We start from the raw sequence: 15,782 nt of genomic DNA, 5'->3' as shown, positions 1-15,782 counted from the left end.
ATCTAGTCCAATTTAAAAGGATTACTAGCTGATCTAGATGCTCAAGCTGTATAAGGAAGACAGGGAAGACGAGGCTTCAACTAGAGCATGGTGGAGGCCGAGGTGGCGAAAGGCAGGTAAGGACAAGCTGGCTGCTCCAAGCCCCCGCCAACCCTGTGTGCCGCCAGCCTCTAACACAAATGGGACTGCGGTACTGCTCTGTAAAAGCCCGAGCTGTGGCTACAAGAGACGGCGTGTGGTGCCACTATTCTGTGCAGCTGTGCCTTGCCCCAGGGGGGCTGGCCTGGCGAGCGAGAGGCACTGGGGTCCAGCCTGTGCTCCGCTCTACACGTCATGGGCACTTGGCACAGAACTGATCTCTGTAAGAGAAGGGGCACCATTCTCCAATTCTTATTTATTTATTTATTTATTTATTTATTTATTTATTTATTTATAAAGATTTTATTTATTTATTCATGATAGTCACACAGAGAGAGACAGAGAGGCAGAGACACAGGCAGAGGGAGAAGCAGGCTCCATGCAGGGAGCCTGACGTGGGATTCGATCCCGGGTCTCCAGGATCGTGCCCCGGGCCAAAGGCAGGCGCCAAACCGCTGCACCACCCAGGGATCCCTCCAATTCTTATACAAGTGCTACATGTGCCAGCAGGAACCTCGAGTAATTCCCTACTTTACTGAATATCTAAGAGTATTAGGTAAACTCAAGGGAGGGGACTCAAAATATCATTATTTATCATTTGATTGTTCAAGAAATCTCTTCTGGATTAGATTTGAAGTGACTGAGTCTGAGTATTGATTTTTAAATATTTGATAAAACACAATGGTATCATTCACTGGCTTCCATTCCAACTCTATTTTTACAATTCTCCAGACTATTTTGTGATTTTCATTATCTAACCTACTAAGGTTAATGATTAGAACAGAGATTTATGTATAAATAAGGCACTCACGTCTTTTCAAAATGTAAATGATACTTAAAACTAGCACTGTGCAGCACTAAAATGTTATCTTCATGAATACCAGCAAGGATCAGAAAAGAAAAATCTAGCTTAAGCAACCTGCTGAATGTTCAAAACTATGAATTCAAGTGTTCTATTATGAACTTTATGAAGAATTGTAAGGCAATTACTGTATCAGGAATAGTAGTAAATAGGGGTTCAAATCTAGTCTACTTTTATTCTCTATTGTTTTTTGCTTCTGTTCCGAAAGGGAAGCTGGAAGAGCTAGAAAAATGTAGCATCTTAAAAATAACAATAGTGAATATATCAGCTTATGGAGAACAGCAGAAGATACCAAGAATGCTCCTACGGTTTTCTCTACTCAAAATACTACTGCAACTTGTATCTCCAAGAATCCAGCGCTTCCAGTTCCCCTGGACAGATCATGAGGTCTGCAGGGGCAAAGCTGGGTTCTGTTACATCTGAGGATCAGGCCCCAGCGTCTTCTGCTCACACAAGAGTTACCCGCACTATCCTTCCTTTCCCCTCAGCTCATCCAGCTTCTACCCCATTATTCAGAAATCAGTCAAATGCTACACCTTCCAAACATCCGGTCTAGACCTCTTTCACATAAAAGCAACCTCTTCTTTCCCTGAAATCACAAAATACTAACCTGTGCTTTTCTTAATGGCATCTAGTACTTTTTCTATTCATCTCAACCCAGGATACATATTTAAGCCCTCCAGTAGACTACAATATAACAAAACAAAACAACACAACCCAGCTCTACCTCAGATCAATTAGGACAGAATCTCTGAGAGTGGAACCCAGTATTTTTAAAAAACCTTCCAGGTCATTTAAGTGGATAGCTCAGAGTTGAGATCACAGCTACTAGACTGATCTTTGTATCCTTAAATTGAGTTAAATACACATATAATTAAATTTTTAGGTCCAGCATTTTAAAAAATTACATTTTAGTATCCTGAATGAACATCTTAAATCTGAAAAAACAGTTTATTCAAGAGTCTAAGATTTCTATTCTCTAGTTAGTATTTTCAATCTAAGTTTAAGTTATGATTGGTCCCCAGGGACAAACATATCTGAAACGCTATATGGAAGTCATCAGTTGAGATAGACCTTTGTTCTTGGTTCCTAAGCAGGGTTGGGGCAAAACTACTTTTTATAAAGGAAATTCCTAAGAACCTGAATTAGAGTTTCTGAAATTCAAACTCAGAGCACGTACTGAGAATCTGTCTTCCTTAACATTTCACTTTATGAGGAGCCAAAGGACCGTTGGCTCAATGTGTTCTATTTGTTCAAGATAGTATAATAATCATTGTTATTATTTGTTAAATAACGGGGACACATCCAAACACTTTCCAATTCTTCCTAAATAAAAGCCCAAGGCTGCTTCTTTTTGTTGTTGAAAAAAAGGTAACTTTAAATTATGAGATGTTTAAAGTACAAAGGTTTTATATATACATACATATCTACACACACACGTATGTGTATATATGTGTGTGTATATATATCCATCCATAGATAGCCCTATTCACAGAAGAACCTTTGAAAAAAGATTTTTTTTAGCTGTACACAATGTACAGAGCTTACCTCTCTAACATCCACCATCCAGCCTCCATCAACAAACAACAAGACATTGTACATTTTCTCCTTCACATCGGCAGTAAGGGCATCCAAATGCCCTTTCCAAATAACATAATCCATCTGTAAAACAAAAAAGGCAGACATATTAACAGACTAAAACCAATAAATAATGTATGTGTAAAAGTACAGAAGGAATATCATTCTACATGGAACATCATTCTAAAGAGCTGACTTGTTGGAGGAGCATGCAACTCTTGATCTCAGGGTTGTGAGTTCAAGCCCCACAGGGATGTAGAAATTATTTAAACAAATAAAACTTAAAAAAAAAATGGAGTTGATTTTAGTCAAATACAAAAATAAGTATCAACAGATTGCAGTTAAATGAAACACTTAAATGTTAACTTCGTAAATGAACATTAATGTAACCTGAAGGTATTTTTCATGTTTGGTTAATAACCTGCAGAAAAGTAACTAAATAGATGGCTTTTTTTTCAAAAAACATTAACAGAAAGATCACCTGTTATAGTAAGACTACAACTGCTGAAGTAATTATATCTTTATATATATGACCCGATTAACCCACAGTTATATGGTCAATTAATCTTCAACAAAGCTGGAAAGAACATCCAATGGAAAAAAGACAGTTTCTTTAACAAAACAGTGTTGGGAAAACAGGACAACCACATGCAAAAGAATGTAACTGGACCACTTTCTTACACCAAACATTCAAAGTGGATTAAAGAGGGACACCCAAGTGGCTCAGCGGTTGAGTGCCTGCCTGCCTTTGGCTGGGGGCATGATCCCAGATTCCCAGGATCGAGTCCCACATCAGGCTTCCTGCACGGAGCCTGCTTCTCCCTCTGCCTGTGTCTCTATCTCTCTCTCTGTCTCTCATGAATAAATAAATAAAATCTTAAAAAATAAAATGGACTAAAGACCTAAATGTAAGATCTGAAACCATAAAAATCCTAGAAGAGAGGAGCATCTGGGTGGCTCAGGCAGGCAGGCATCCAACTCTTGGTTTCGGCTCAGGTCATGTTCTCATGGGTCGTTAGGATGCAGCCCTGCAAAGCGATGGGCTCTGCACTGAGGGGAATCTGCTTGAGATTCTCTCCTTCCATCCACCTCCTGCTCACACTCATTCTCTTGCTTACTCTCTCAAATAAAATAAATAAATCTTAAAAAAAAAAAAAAAATCCTTGGGCAGCCCAGGTGGCCCACCGGTTTAGCGCCACCTTCAGCCAGGGGTGTGATCCTGGAGACCCAGGATCGAGTCCCATGTCGGGCTCCCTGCGTGGAGCCTGCTCTCCCTCTCCCTGTGTCTCTGCCAATCTCTCTCTCTGTGTCTCTCATGAATAAATAAAATCTTAAAAAAAAGGGGGGTGGGAATCCCTGGGTGGCTCAGCGGTTAAGCATCTGCCTTTGGCTCAGGGCGTGATCCTGGAGTCCCGGGATCAAGTCCCACATCGGGCTCCCTGCATGGAACCTGCTTCTCCCTCTGCCTGTGTCTCTGCCTCTCTCTCTCTCTCTCTCTGTGCCTCTCATGAATAAATAAATAAAATCTTTAATAAATAAAAAAAAGGAATGCACTTATGATGAGTACTGGGTGTTGTGTGAAATGTGGAATCACTATGTTGTACACCTGCAACTAATATAACAATGTATGTCAACATACTGGAATCAAAAATTTTTTTAAAAATCTGAAAGATAAATATATGACCTGTATTTTTCAAATACAATATATAGGTCTTGTCTATATTCAACTTACCTCATATTTCTTTTCTTTATGTTCATGAGCCACTTTCTCGGTAAAGGTCGCTTGAGGTATCAAAGTAGGTTTCTGTGGAGCTGAATTCATATGCTTAAACCACTCATTGAAGGTTTCATTGGCTTCCTAAAATGTAAAATAAAATAGAAAATACGAAACACCCTCAAGTTTCCCATATGTTATATACGGTTTTTAAAATTAGTTCTTAGAAATAATTTCGCAGCATTAAGAAACAGAACTGTTCAGTATTTCTTTTTTGCACATTAAAAAATCATTGTGAATAAATATTTTGTCAAGTGGTAAACACCAGCAAGGTACACATATACTGTGTTTTCTGGCACCTCTGGTCATACATATCTTGACGGTTACCACTATGATGTACACACGTTTACTTGTCTTCCTGACTAGCCCGTTAGCTTCTAGAGGGCAAGGACAGACTGCTATCCACAGATGCAGCTTAGAACCTCGCCTGATGTAATTACTTCATTATCTGTTGAATGAATTTTAAATGAGTATGTTGTGATTTTAGGTATAACAAATTTATAGAGTATCTTGTCTTTCTGTTATTGCCCCCTCCAAAAGAAGTATTAAAAGTTGACACAAGCATTCAAAGAATCTTAAGAAAACTAAGTTTTAGATATCACACACACTCTCTACCATGTGAGAAATTCTAGGTCGGTTAGCATGAATTAGAAGCTTATGCTGATGAGGCCAGACTGTGATTTCAATGCTTCTGTGGATCAGTCAGTACCACAGTCACAAGGGAGATAAGACAGTAAGTCAGTCACTACTTCTGGAAAAACAGTTCAAAGTCTGAGAGTGAATCAGAAAAATCATCACGAAGATAGACACATTTCTGATTTTCTTTATAATCTCACCAAGTAAGCTCTAATGCACAAATGTTCTCTGATCGCATTATCATCTTCAGCAGGAAGTGGACTTTCCATTCCTTGTTCCTCCCACTGATTATAGATTTCTGCTATAGAATCCTGAGGAATTTTCACAAACACTTCTTTCGCAGCTTCATGCTTTTTTGACGCTGTGAAGAAGATACACAGTTTTTTAATGTATGTGAATTGCTATACGATAGTTTCTAAAGGAGTCAAATTAATTGGTTTGCAACTTTTACAGTCACCTGTAAACTTCCAAGAAGTCCCAAAGTACTTCAGTTAACATCTGAGTGATCTTTCTACTTAATGGCCAGGCCTTTTCCTTGTTTCAGTGTGATAGTCACAAAAGGATTCATTTAATGCAGTTGCTTTTACCAACTTTTATATCTTAAGGCAATTATATTTTCCAAAGCCTTGAGACTATATGAAAAACTGATTAAAACAATGAATTTTCATTGTTAATTGTTTTGTTTCATAATACTAGGTTTGATATAGAAGAATGGCTGTTTTGTCATCTGCCCTCCCCTCCCCATTGGAAGGATTAGAAAAACAAATGAAACAAAAGAAAATTTAAGAATATATAGATTTGAACAAAAACTTGTAAAAAGAATATTAAAATAAAGCATACCCAAGAATTTTCTCATTATCGCGTTGCCTTGTTTTAGTGCTTCCGCCCTCTGTGCTGGGTCAAATACCAACCAGTCAATTACATCAATTTTTAAACGGTCCTCCTGTTCATTTAATTGGAAAAAAGAAATATCAATTTCCTTTTTCTTTTTTTTTTCAATTTTCTTTTTTCTAATATACTCTGCAAATTAGTAGAATTAACTTACATCTGCACTGCTAGTAAAAATTACTTTCTCTCAAGTTATACAAAATTATGAAAGAATAAAAAAAATTATGAAAGAATCTATCGTTCCTTAGGTTCTTTTCACACTTAATAATTCTCTATTAAATTACAGAAAAAACCTACTGGAGTGTGAGTTTGGAATTAAATATTCTATGCTCCACCAACTTAACCAGGTGATTCCTTAAGTGCTATTCTAAAATGTTTTTCTCTCAGGGCGTCTGGGTGGCTCAGTGGTTGAGTGTCTGCTTTCGGCTGGGGTCATGATCTCAGGGTCCTGGGATCAAGCCCTGCATTGGGCTTCCTGCTCAGTGGAGGGTCTGCTTCTCCCTCTCCTCCTGCCCCTCCCCTCTGCTTGTGCTTGCACTTTTGCTCACAAATAAATAAATCTCTAAAAAATAAATAAGTAAAATGTTCTTTCTGAAAATAGGATAAGTAAACTACTTAAGAGTCAGTGATTGATCAAGTATCTAGAATAATCCAATGAGTAAAAATCCAACACTCACTTTTTTCTGTTAAAGAAGCTTCCTTTAACACAATACTACTGTAAGTAATTTAAATCCTTTTACATTAAGATCTTAAATCTGCTGCCAATTTTTAGAATTAAAAGGTTTTGGAAAAAAACAAAAACAAAAACAAAGTGTTGGCTGACAACAATTCTTAAAAAAAAAAAAAAAGGAGCCAGAGTATGTTATGGTGGAAGTTTACCAAGGAGCCACAAAACAGATTATTGGGAGTCACACACACATCTCCCCTGTCCCTCATGTTACCTCAGTAGTGCTGGTATCCAGGGCTGGGGCCACATCATGATGACTGAATTCACCATTATCTTTCTTTCGGATATTCTCAACTACAGTCTTGGTTATAGCTGCGATATCCAAATCTAAAAAAATTTTTTAAGAGACAAAAATAAGACTTAATTGTTCACACTAATATTCTCTAAATAGTCACAATGATTTGGTAAACTTGGATAATAATTCTTTAAAAATATAACATGTGAAGTATGGAAGACATTATAAAAGAAAATGCCAAAAAAAAAAAAAAAAAAGAAAAAAAGAAAAAGCCACAATGAGAATATTTTATACATGAGTTACAGTTTATTTTATTCCTAAAACAGAATTTCATCAAAATTTCATTTTTTTCTATCAAGAGAAAAAGGAATTAAAACTAGAACGATTAATGTTACTAATGCCAAAATGATAACTTGCCTGTGAAGTCCAACAAAAACTTTCAACCATTTTTTACCTGCTTCTTTAGCCAGCTCCAGGCACTGGTGGCGCTGCTCAAATTCTGTAACACCTTCCAAAAATAATGCATACTGGGCAACAGCTAGGTCTTGAGGCAAATGACAGGTATAAAATGCTATGAGATTTGTGTGCTTCTCATTTATTAAAAGCTAGAAAACAGAAAAAGATTAAAATATGTCAATAAAAAACAGGTTCTGGAATCAGCAGTGTTTTAAAAATTTACTTCAAAATTCTGAACATATTTACAAGAGATTCATAGAGATGTGGATTTGTGCTACTGAACAGAACGATTTTAAATTCCAAATAAAATACACTTATAATAATTAAAAGATCTCTTACAGATTCTGATAACTTTCCTGCCACTGAACATTAAAACATTACCATTATGATTTCTGTTTCCACCAAAATGGTAAAAAACAAACAAACAAAAACAAATTGTGGATTCTTAAAGTTTACCTGTATGTATGTCTTTAAAACTTCAATGGAAACTTCTTCCTTCATAGAAAAATAATAATAATCCAATTATGAACACAATTGCTTATGTGTACTGCAATGTATCTATAAAAATTCTGCTATTAAATGATTTAATGAATTTAATATTTACTATGAAGCAATAATAATATGCTAGGCTAAGGGCTTAGCAAAGTTTAAGTACTGCTCAATTTAACTTTCTATAACTCTTTGTGGGTGGTAACTATCATTGTTCACAATTTATAGAGGAAGAAACTAAAGAGTTTCTAAACAAGGAAACTACAGAAGTTTTATTTACCCAGAATTACATATTAGAAGGATTAGTAAGGATGTGAACCCAGGATTCTTACTCCAAAGTCCAAGCTTTCAACTACTGTATCGTTCTGCCTTCTACATGTACTCTGACTAAAATGTTGTCATTTAGGAAAAAGAAACAGGGATCCCTGGGTGGCGCAGCGGTTTGGCGCCTGCCTTTGGCCCAGGGCGCGGTCCTGGAGACCTGGGATCGAATCCCACGTCGGGCTCCCGGTGCATGGAGCCTGCTTCTCCCTCTGCCTGTGTCTCTGCCTCTCTCTCTCTCACTGTGTGCCTATCATAAATAAATAAAAAAAAAAGTTTAAAAAAAAAAAAAAAAAGGAAAAAGAAACAAAAAGAAAAAAGAAAACAAAGGTTTAAAAACCTCAGACAGGGGCAGCCTGGGTGGCTCAGTGGTTTAGTACCTGCCTTCGGCCCAGGGCCTGATCCTGGAGACCTGGGATCGAGTCCCACATCAGGCTCCCTGCATGGAGCCTGCTTCTCCCTCTGCCTGTGTGTCTCTGCCTCTCTCTCTCTCTCTCTCATGAATAAATAAATAAATAAATCTTTAAAAAATAATAAAAATAAAAATAAAAAAGAAAAAAATAAAAAATAAAAACCTCAGACAGAAAAACTAGTCTGGTTCAGTTAGCTTAGCTGATTGAGGATAAAGTTATGAATTTATTAAAAACCATGTAGGGGCACCTGGGTGGCTCAGTCTGGTTGAGCACCTGACTTCAGCTCAGGTCATGACCTCGGGATCCTGAGATCCAGGCCCACCTCAGCCTCCCTGCTCATCGGGGAGTTTGCATGTCCCTCTGTCCCTCTCCCTGCTTGTGCATGTGTGTTCTCTCTCTCTCAAATAAAATCTTTAAAAAGGGCAGCCCCGGTGGCCCAGCAGTTTAGCGCCACCTGCAGCCAGGGGTGTGCTTCTGGAGACCCTGGATGGAGTCCCACATCAGGCTCCCAGCATGGAGCCTGCATCTCCCTCTGCCTGTGTCTCTGCCAATCTCTCTCTCTCTCTCTCTCTCCGTGTGCCTCAATAAACAAAAATAAAATCTTAAAAAAGATAAAAAGAAAAAAATAATTTAAAAAAATCTTTAAAAAGAATTACTTAAAAAAAAAAAGAACACCACATAACTACTGGTATTCTGCACCCACAGACTAGAGCCCTAAAGGACCACCCACAGTGAGTCATCACTGAGTGACCATAGGAGACTATATACAAGACTTCTGTACTGGGGCACCGGGGTGGCTCAGCTGGTTAAGCATCTGCCTTCAGTTCAGGTCATGATCCCAGGGTCCTGAGATCAAGCCCTACATAGGGTTCTCTGCTCAGCAGCCAGTCTATTTCTCCCTCTGCCCCTCCCCCCAACTCGTTCTCTCTCTCAAATAAGCAAAATCTTTTTTTAAAAAAGACTTCTGTACCCTTACCACCATTTCTAGAAAACAACAACAAAGTTGTTTTCCTAATGAGAAGCATATAGCATTAGCCTTGCAAAGGAGAGTAAACTGTTCTTTTTTATTTACTTTGATCTGCAGTCCCAGAGTGTGAAAAAACAAAATGAGGTGAGTCATGAAGCGGAGGAGGTGTCCAGGTAGATTGTTTCTGCTTTTGGAAAGCCATTTGTTAAATTCATTCATCAAACCTACAAGCCATCAAAGCAAAAATTCAACAATAGGGATAAAAATCAAAAGAACAGAAATAAACATTACCAAGGATATTCACTGTATTCCTAGAGTACTCTGAAATCACTACCTCATTGCTAATAACCACTATATAAAACAGACCCTGGATTAAATTCAAACTCTATTATCTAACAATTAATAGTTGCATTCAAATAGGCTGGTACAAAGATGTGGTGAGTCATGCACTGTTTTGATAACTTTTTACAAAATTGATAAGAAAACAGAACTCATAGAAAGTAAAATAAAAGTATAGTATCTTACCATCAATGTCTCCCAGGATAAGGAATTTTTGAACTATATGATAATGTTCTTGATTCTCTTCCAAAACTCTCTGAAAAAAATTGTTATATTTTCTATAAATCTTTCAATGATCATTCTATAGTATGTATTCATTAGTAAATTAAATCATCAACTTTTGAAACTACATGAAGATAAAGTTACGTATGATTGGTCTTAGATCAAAACAAATTTGAGAAAGACAATATCTTTGAAATATACTCAAGGTGAACAACAATCTTTGAAAGTAGAGAACTGTGATAAAGCAATTTAATCTCTGTGAATATTATTAAACTTTTTTTTTTTTTTTTATTAAACTTCTTTTAAAAAATATTTTACTGGGGATCCCTGGCTCAGTGGTTTAGCGCCTGCTTTTGGCCCAGGGCATGATCCTGGGATTCTGGGATCGAGTCCCACGTCAGGCTCCCTGCATGGAGCCTACTTCTCCCTCTGCCTGTATGTCTGCCTCTCTCTCTCTCTCTCTCTCTCTCTCTCTCTTTCTCTCTGTCTCTCATGAATAAATAAATAAAATCTTTTTAAAAAATTTTTTTTAGCTATTTTTCTTGGCACTTCATGGTGAGCCAGAAAGGGCACATGTAACCGAAGCAAAACAAACTGTAAGATTCCTTTGAACATGAACAGCACTTCTTGAAAGCATTCCTTGCACATTCTCTTCTGCACACAGCACCAAACATAACACAAACCACCAAAATAGTGATTAGACACAGTGCAGAAAAAACTAAAAGAAGGGACAGCCCGGGTGGCTCAGAGATTTAGCCCCACCTTTGGCCCAGGGCCTGATCCTGGAGACCCAGGATCGAGTCCCATGTCTGGCTCCCTGCGTGGAGCCTGCTTCTCTCTCTGTGTCTCTGACTCTCTCTCTCTCTCTCTGTTTCTCATGAATAAACAAATTAAATTAAAAAAAAAAAAAAACTGAAAGTGACCTGTTGGATTGTTTGGAAACATATAGTTTCTTTTTTGTTAAATATATTTTAATTTTTATTTTGTTATCTGAATTTTCTTTTAGCATTCATTCTTTTTTAAATTCAAATTTTTGCTCCATCTGAAACTGATTTTAATATGTGGCGTGAGGTAGAGATTTAGCTGTTTTCCTCCATATAGAAACTCAATCGTGCGCATACCATGTATGTAAATAAACCGTCCTTCCTTTGAAATGAAAGATCATTTTCAATCACCTATTAAGTTTTAATACATACTTGGATCTAATAAGGACTTCTCTGTTTCACTGATCTATTCACTCCTGTGCTAACTGCATATAGTTTTGCATATAATTACATTGTTTCATTACTGAGTAGGCAAATACTGCGTATGAGTCTTTTCCAAATTTTCTTGCCATTCTCACTTATCCTTCTACTTGTAAAGTCTTCTGTTCAGAAATAATCGGAGTTATTAGGTATCTATGTTAATTTTGGAATGGCTAATATTTACATCATATCCTCTCATCCAGGAACATGGTACATTTACTCATGTCTTCCAATAAGATTCTATATTTTCTATACGAAGGTCCTCAAACTCCTTACCAATTTTATTCCTATGTATCTTATAGTTTAGGTCAATAATTTTTTTTTTAGGTCAATAATTTAAATGGGACTTTTTTGGGGGGAGCACTAAGTCCTTTCCTAATTAGTTATAAAAAGTACTGACAGGCTATGATTTTTTTTTCAGATAAATGTCTTGAATTTAGGTACTTAAAAGGTCTTATTAATTATTATTTTATTAATCCTAGTAACTGATTGAATCTTGAGTTTCTAAATTTATATTTTTACCATATGTAAATATTCCCCCTTTTCTAACATTCTTATCTATTACTTTACTTTGTTGTTTTACTTTTAATTAGCTGGAATCTCCAAAATAACAGACTGGTAAAATAAAACACTTGACAGAAGAAGCATTCATTTCTTTACTATACAGAAAGATCATATATACTAATAAGGAAAAGATAAAACTCAACAGAAAAGTAGCTAAAAGATCTGAATAGGAAATTTACAAACAGTCAATAAGCATAGAAAAACTTGCTCAGCCTTATAAATAGAGAAATAAGAGTAGAACAGTAAGTTCCTATTTCCCACCTAATTTGATGATTAGCAAAAAGTGACATTTGGGACTGGTGAGATTGCAGGGAAATGGCCGTATCAATAAACTACTTATGGGAGTATGAATTAAATGCTACAACCAGGTAATTAATTTAATTTACATCTATCCTCTAACTCAGCAACCCTGCTTTTAGGACACTTATCCTAAAACAGGACTAATAGATAAGCATATATGTATATAAAAATGTTCACCGTAATGCTAGAAACCACCTAAATACCATCAAAAAAGGAATGATTAAAAAAGAACAGGGGCACCTGAGTGGTTCAGTAGTTGGGCATCTGCCTTTGGCTCAGGTCGTGATCCCAGGGTCCTGGGATCAAGTCCCACATGGGGCTCTCTGCAGGGAGCTTGCTTCTCCCTCTGCCTATGTCTCTGCCTCTCTCTCAGTCTCTCTCATGAATAAAAAAATGAAAAAAGAGTAAGTCAGGTTACATTAAATGTATATCCACTAACTTGGAGAAAATATCATTACATGAAAAAAAAAAAAAAAAACAACAACAACAAAACAAAAAAAACAAGTAGGGAGCCTGAGCAGCTCAGTCAGTTATGCATCTAACTCTTTTTTTTTTTTTTTTGCATCTAACTCTTGATTTCAGCTCAGGTCATGATCTCAAGGTCATGAGATTGAGCCCTGTGTCCGGATCCATGCTAGGGTTCTGCACTGGGCATGGAGCCTAAGATTCTCTGTCTCCCTCTGCTCCTCTCTCATGCAATCTCTTTCTCCTTCTCTCTCAAAAAAGTAAATAAATAAATAAAAACAAAACAAAACAACCCCACCCCCCAGGCTGTAATGTATGTAGTATGATACAAAAAACAACAACAGAAATCAAAATTCTACCTTGGGATATCTACATTATTTACACATTTTTTAAGAGTTTGGAGAAAGATATGGAAGATTACATAGCTTTATATTTTATCATCTCTGGGGAATGAGAATAACCATAAAGCAGCGAAGAGGAAGTTATTATAGAGGCTTTATTTGTATCTTTGGATTATTTTGTTATATATTTCAGTTATTTAAAATTATTTAGGAGAATACTACTTAATAAAATATTAGATTAAGATCTAGGAAAAGTCTTGTTAATTTTCCACTGAAATTTTTCTTCTTCAAAAAGAAAGGAATAAATTAGCTTACAGGCCTAGCCTTATTTTTAGATAATACCAATCCTAAACCAAAGAGACAGAAATGATGTATAATTTAAATATGGATTTAAATCTCTTGCTTTTAAAGAATGTCTTTCATTAGGTTAAGAGGTAAGAAAAAGAAGAGAAAATATAACAAAGTTTCATACATATTTTTTGCCTTTCAACTACACTGCCTCAACAGCGTAACATTCATTGTTTCCTATTCCAGTTATCCTAAAACATTCCTATTAATATTTACCTTTTTATCAGTAGCTTGAAGTTCTTCAAATACCTTTTCTAAGGTCCAACTTTAAAAAGAAAACAGGAAAGGGATAAAACAATATTAATAATATGAACAAGGGCTACAAAATAAAACTTTTTTTTTTTAATTTTTTTTTATTTATGATAGTCACAGAGAGAGAGAGAGAGAGAGAGAGAGAGAGAAAGAGAGAGGCAGAGACATAGGCAGAGGGAGACGCAGGCTCCATGCACCGGGAGCCCGACGTGGGATTCGATCCCGGGTCTCCAGGATCACGCCCTGGGCCAAAGGCAGGCGCTAAACCGCTGCGCCACCCAGGGATCCCTACAAAATAAAACTTTACAGAGCATACTACAAATCACCAGGACAGAACAAACTCACTTTGCTTCCAAATATTTCCTAGGGAGTTCTTCAGTTTCATCCAGATTCACCACTGATGTCCGGATCTCCTGTTCTACCAAACTGTCCACCATCACCCGAAAGTAAGCCCATACTGTGTCTTCCCAGGTGTCACAGACGGGAAGCAGCTTTATCCCCATTCCAAATAAAAAACACATACACATAGTCAACAGCAGAGGCAAAAAAATAAAAAAATAAAAAATATATTAATTAATTAATTAATTTTAAAAAAGGGAAAGGCAGTTACTTCCATTGATATGGACTATAAAGTCATCTTAATGATATTAACATACAGTGGATTGTAAAATACCATACCAAGTAACCTAACCCTTTACCCCCACCCACACCATATCTCCTACAAAGTTTGAACTGTTAAGATTTTTTCCGTAGTCAGTTCACAATTGCATCAATTTTCCATGTTGATGTAAGATGGTGCTTCAACTAATTCTTATAACAGCCCTCAAATAGCTATAAAATGCAGGTGGGGTTTGCAAGAAGCACACACGCCTACAAGACAATCTGAACAGTCATTGTGCCTTAGTGGTACACCTCTGTATAAACCTATGGGCACTATTAGTCATCAATAAATGTGTGTTGTAAATATATTTACATATGTATAATAACTAAACTGACAATTCTTAGAAATTAAAGTCTGATTCCATGTATTAAAAGATTGTTTGGTATTATGGGATAGATGAAATTAAGCAGCTCAAATCACTATTCTACTTGATTTTGTTCCACAGGGGGAAAAAAAAAGAATTAAAATAGATTACATACCTGCTTGAGATTCCCACTTAACGCTGCATAAATTGCCCTCTCGTATCTGTTAAAAAGTTCCTGAAATACAAGGAGTATAAATTTGAAATAGTTTTTCTTAGTATGTCAATTTTTTTCATCATCTGGAACTTTACAATGTTTTCTAAACTGATTTATTCACTTGATAGTTTCTAAACTTTAATTAAAGATCTAATGGGGCAAAAAGAAGGGAAGACTCCTTGGTTGCTGATATAGTCAGTGCTGGAATCTTCAGGAAAAATCAACTGTCTAAATTTCAAATACAGGACGAAAGATCCAACTCCAACAGATGCTATGATTACTTATCATAGCCAAATTTTATTCCAAATAGATCTGGTGTAGGTGTTTTCCCCCCTAGAGGTCCCGAAATACCTAACACTACTTGATACTTCTCTAAGAACATCAAAACAAGGCACCTGGGACCTGTCCTGCATCAGTTTGCATTGAATTCCTAAGCAGGAGTAATTATATTCATCAAATCATTATTTTTATTATTAGGTTCTATGGATGGGCTTTCCTGCTTTCTTATCATCTAAACAAGAAACTTCAGAGACATTCTCTATATAAATGAGTCCCCCTCTGCCTTTGTTTCCAATCACCCTCTTGACCATTCTTGCTCCCTTCCTTTCCACTATCAATATTATCCCAGGACAGGCCCTTAATACTTAGTGTCTGATTAGTTCCAATAGTCTCCTAACTAGTTTTTCAGACTTTAGTACACTTAATTTTTAAGCCTATTTTTTACCCTCATGTCACCCATCTTCCTAAAACACTGTTGTCGTGTGCCCTCGAGGTTTTGATGGTTCACTACTATCTATGATATACTCCTTTAGAGCAACACTTGAGGATCACCAATACCTGTTCTTAGTTTTTTTCAATCATCTTTTCCATGAGTTCTTTTACAACCTTTGTTTTGAAAATCCAAATTTGTTCCAATGCAATAGATCAATCAAGGAACAATTTCAACATAAGGGAAATTCCTCATAATGCATAATTTCATCTACAAGAAATACTAGGTGAATGCCATAAACTACATCTAGCAGAATGGAGCCAATTATGATACAC

General features: G+C 36.5%; 1 protein-coding gene across 4 annotated transcripts in view; it reads right to left on the bottom strand.

Moving 5' to 3' along the window:
• NUP107 (nucleoporin 107) overlaps nt 1–15,782 on the bottom strand; it is a 48,466-nt gene that overhangs the window by 3,134 nt on the left and 29,550 nt on the right. For all 4 annotated transcript variants that reach the window (XM_072843200.1, XM_072843203.1, XM_072843201.1 and 1 more), the window contains exons 15-26: nt 14,700–14,759; nt 13,905–14,050; nt 13,524–13,572; nt 10,010–10,079; nt 9,590–9,708; nt 7,751–7,789; nt 7,293–7,443; nt 6,818–6,930; nt 5,829–5,931; nt 5,189–5,349; nt 4,311–4,436; nt 2,549–2,662 (exon numbers count right to left, since the gene is read on the bottom strand). In XM_072843200.1, coding sequence (XP_072699301.1) covers nt 2,549–2,662; nt 4,311–4,436; nt 5,189–5,349; nt 5,829–5,931; nt 6,818–6,930; nt 7,293–7,443; nt 7,751–7,789; nt 9,590–9,708; nt 10,010–10,079; nt 13,524–13,572; nt 13,905–14,050; nt 14,700–14,759 — 1,251 coding nt within the window. The remainder of the gene's footprint in view (nt 1–2,548; nt 2,663–4,310; nt 4,437–5,188; nt 5,350–5,828; nt 5,932–6,817; nt 6,931–7,292; nt 7,444–7,750; nt 7,790–9,589; nt 9,709–10,009; nt 10,080–13,523; nt 13,573–13,904; nt 14,051–14,699; nt 14,760–15,782) is intronic.

The sequence above is a fragment of the Canis lupus genome, chromosome 11 (assembly GCF_048164855.1).
Source record: "Canis lupus baileyi chromosome 11, mCanLup2.hap1, whole genome shotgun sequence".
Taxonomy (NCBI): Eukaryota; Metazoa; Chordata; class Mammalia; order Carnivora; family Canidae; genus Canis; species Canis lupus.
Note: the sequence above shows the minus strand (reverse complement) of the source record. Positions and strands in the feature narration are given on the sequence as shown.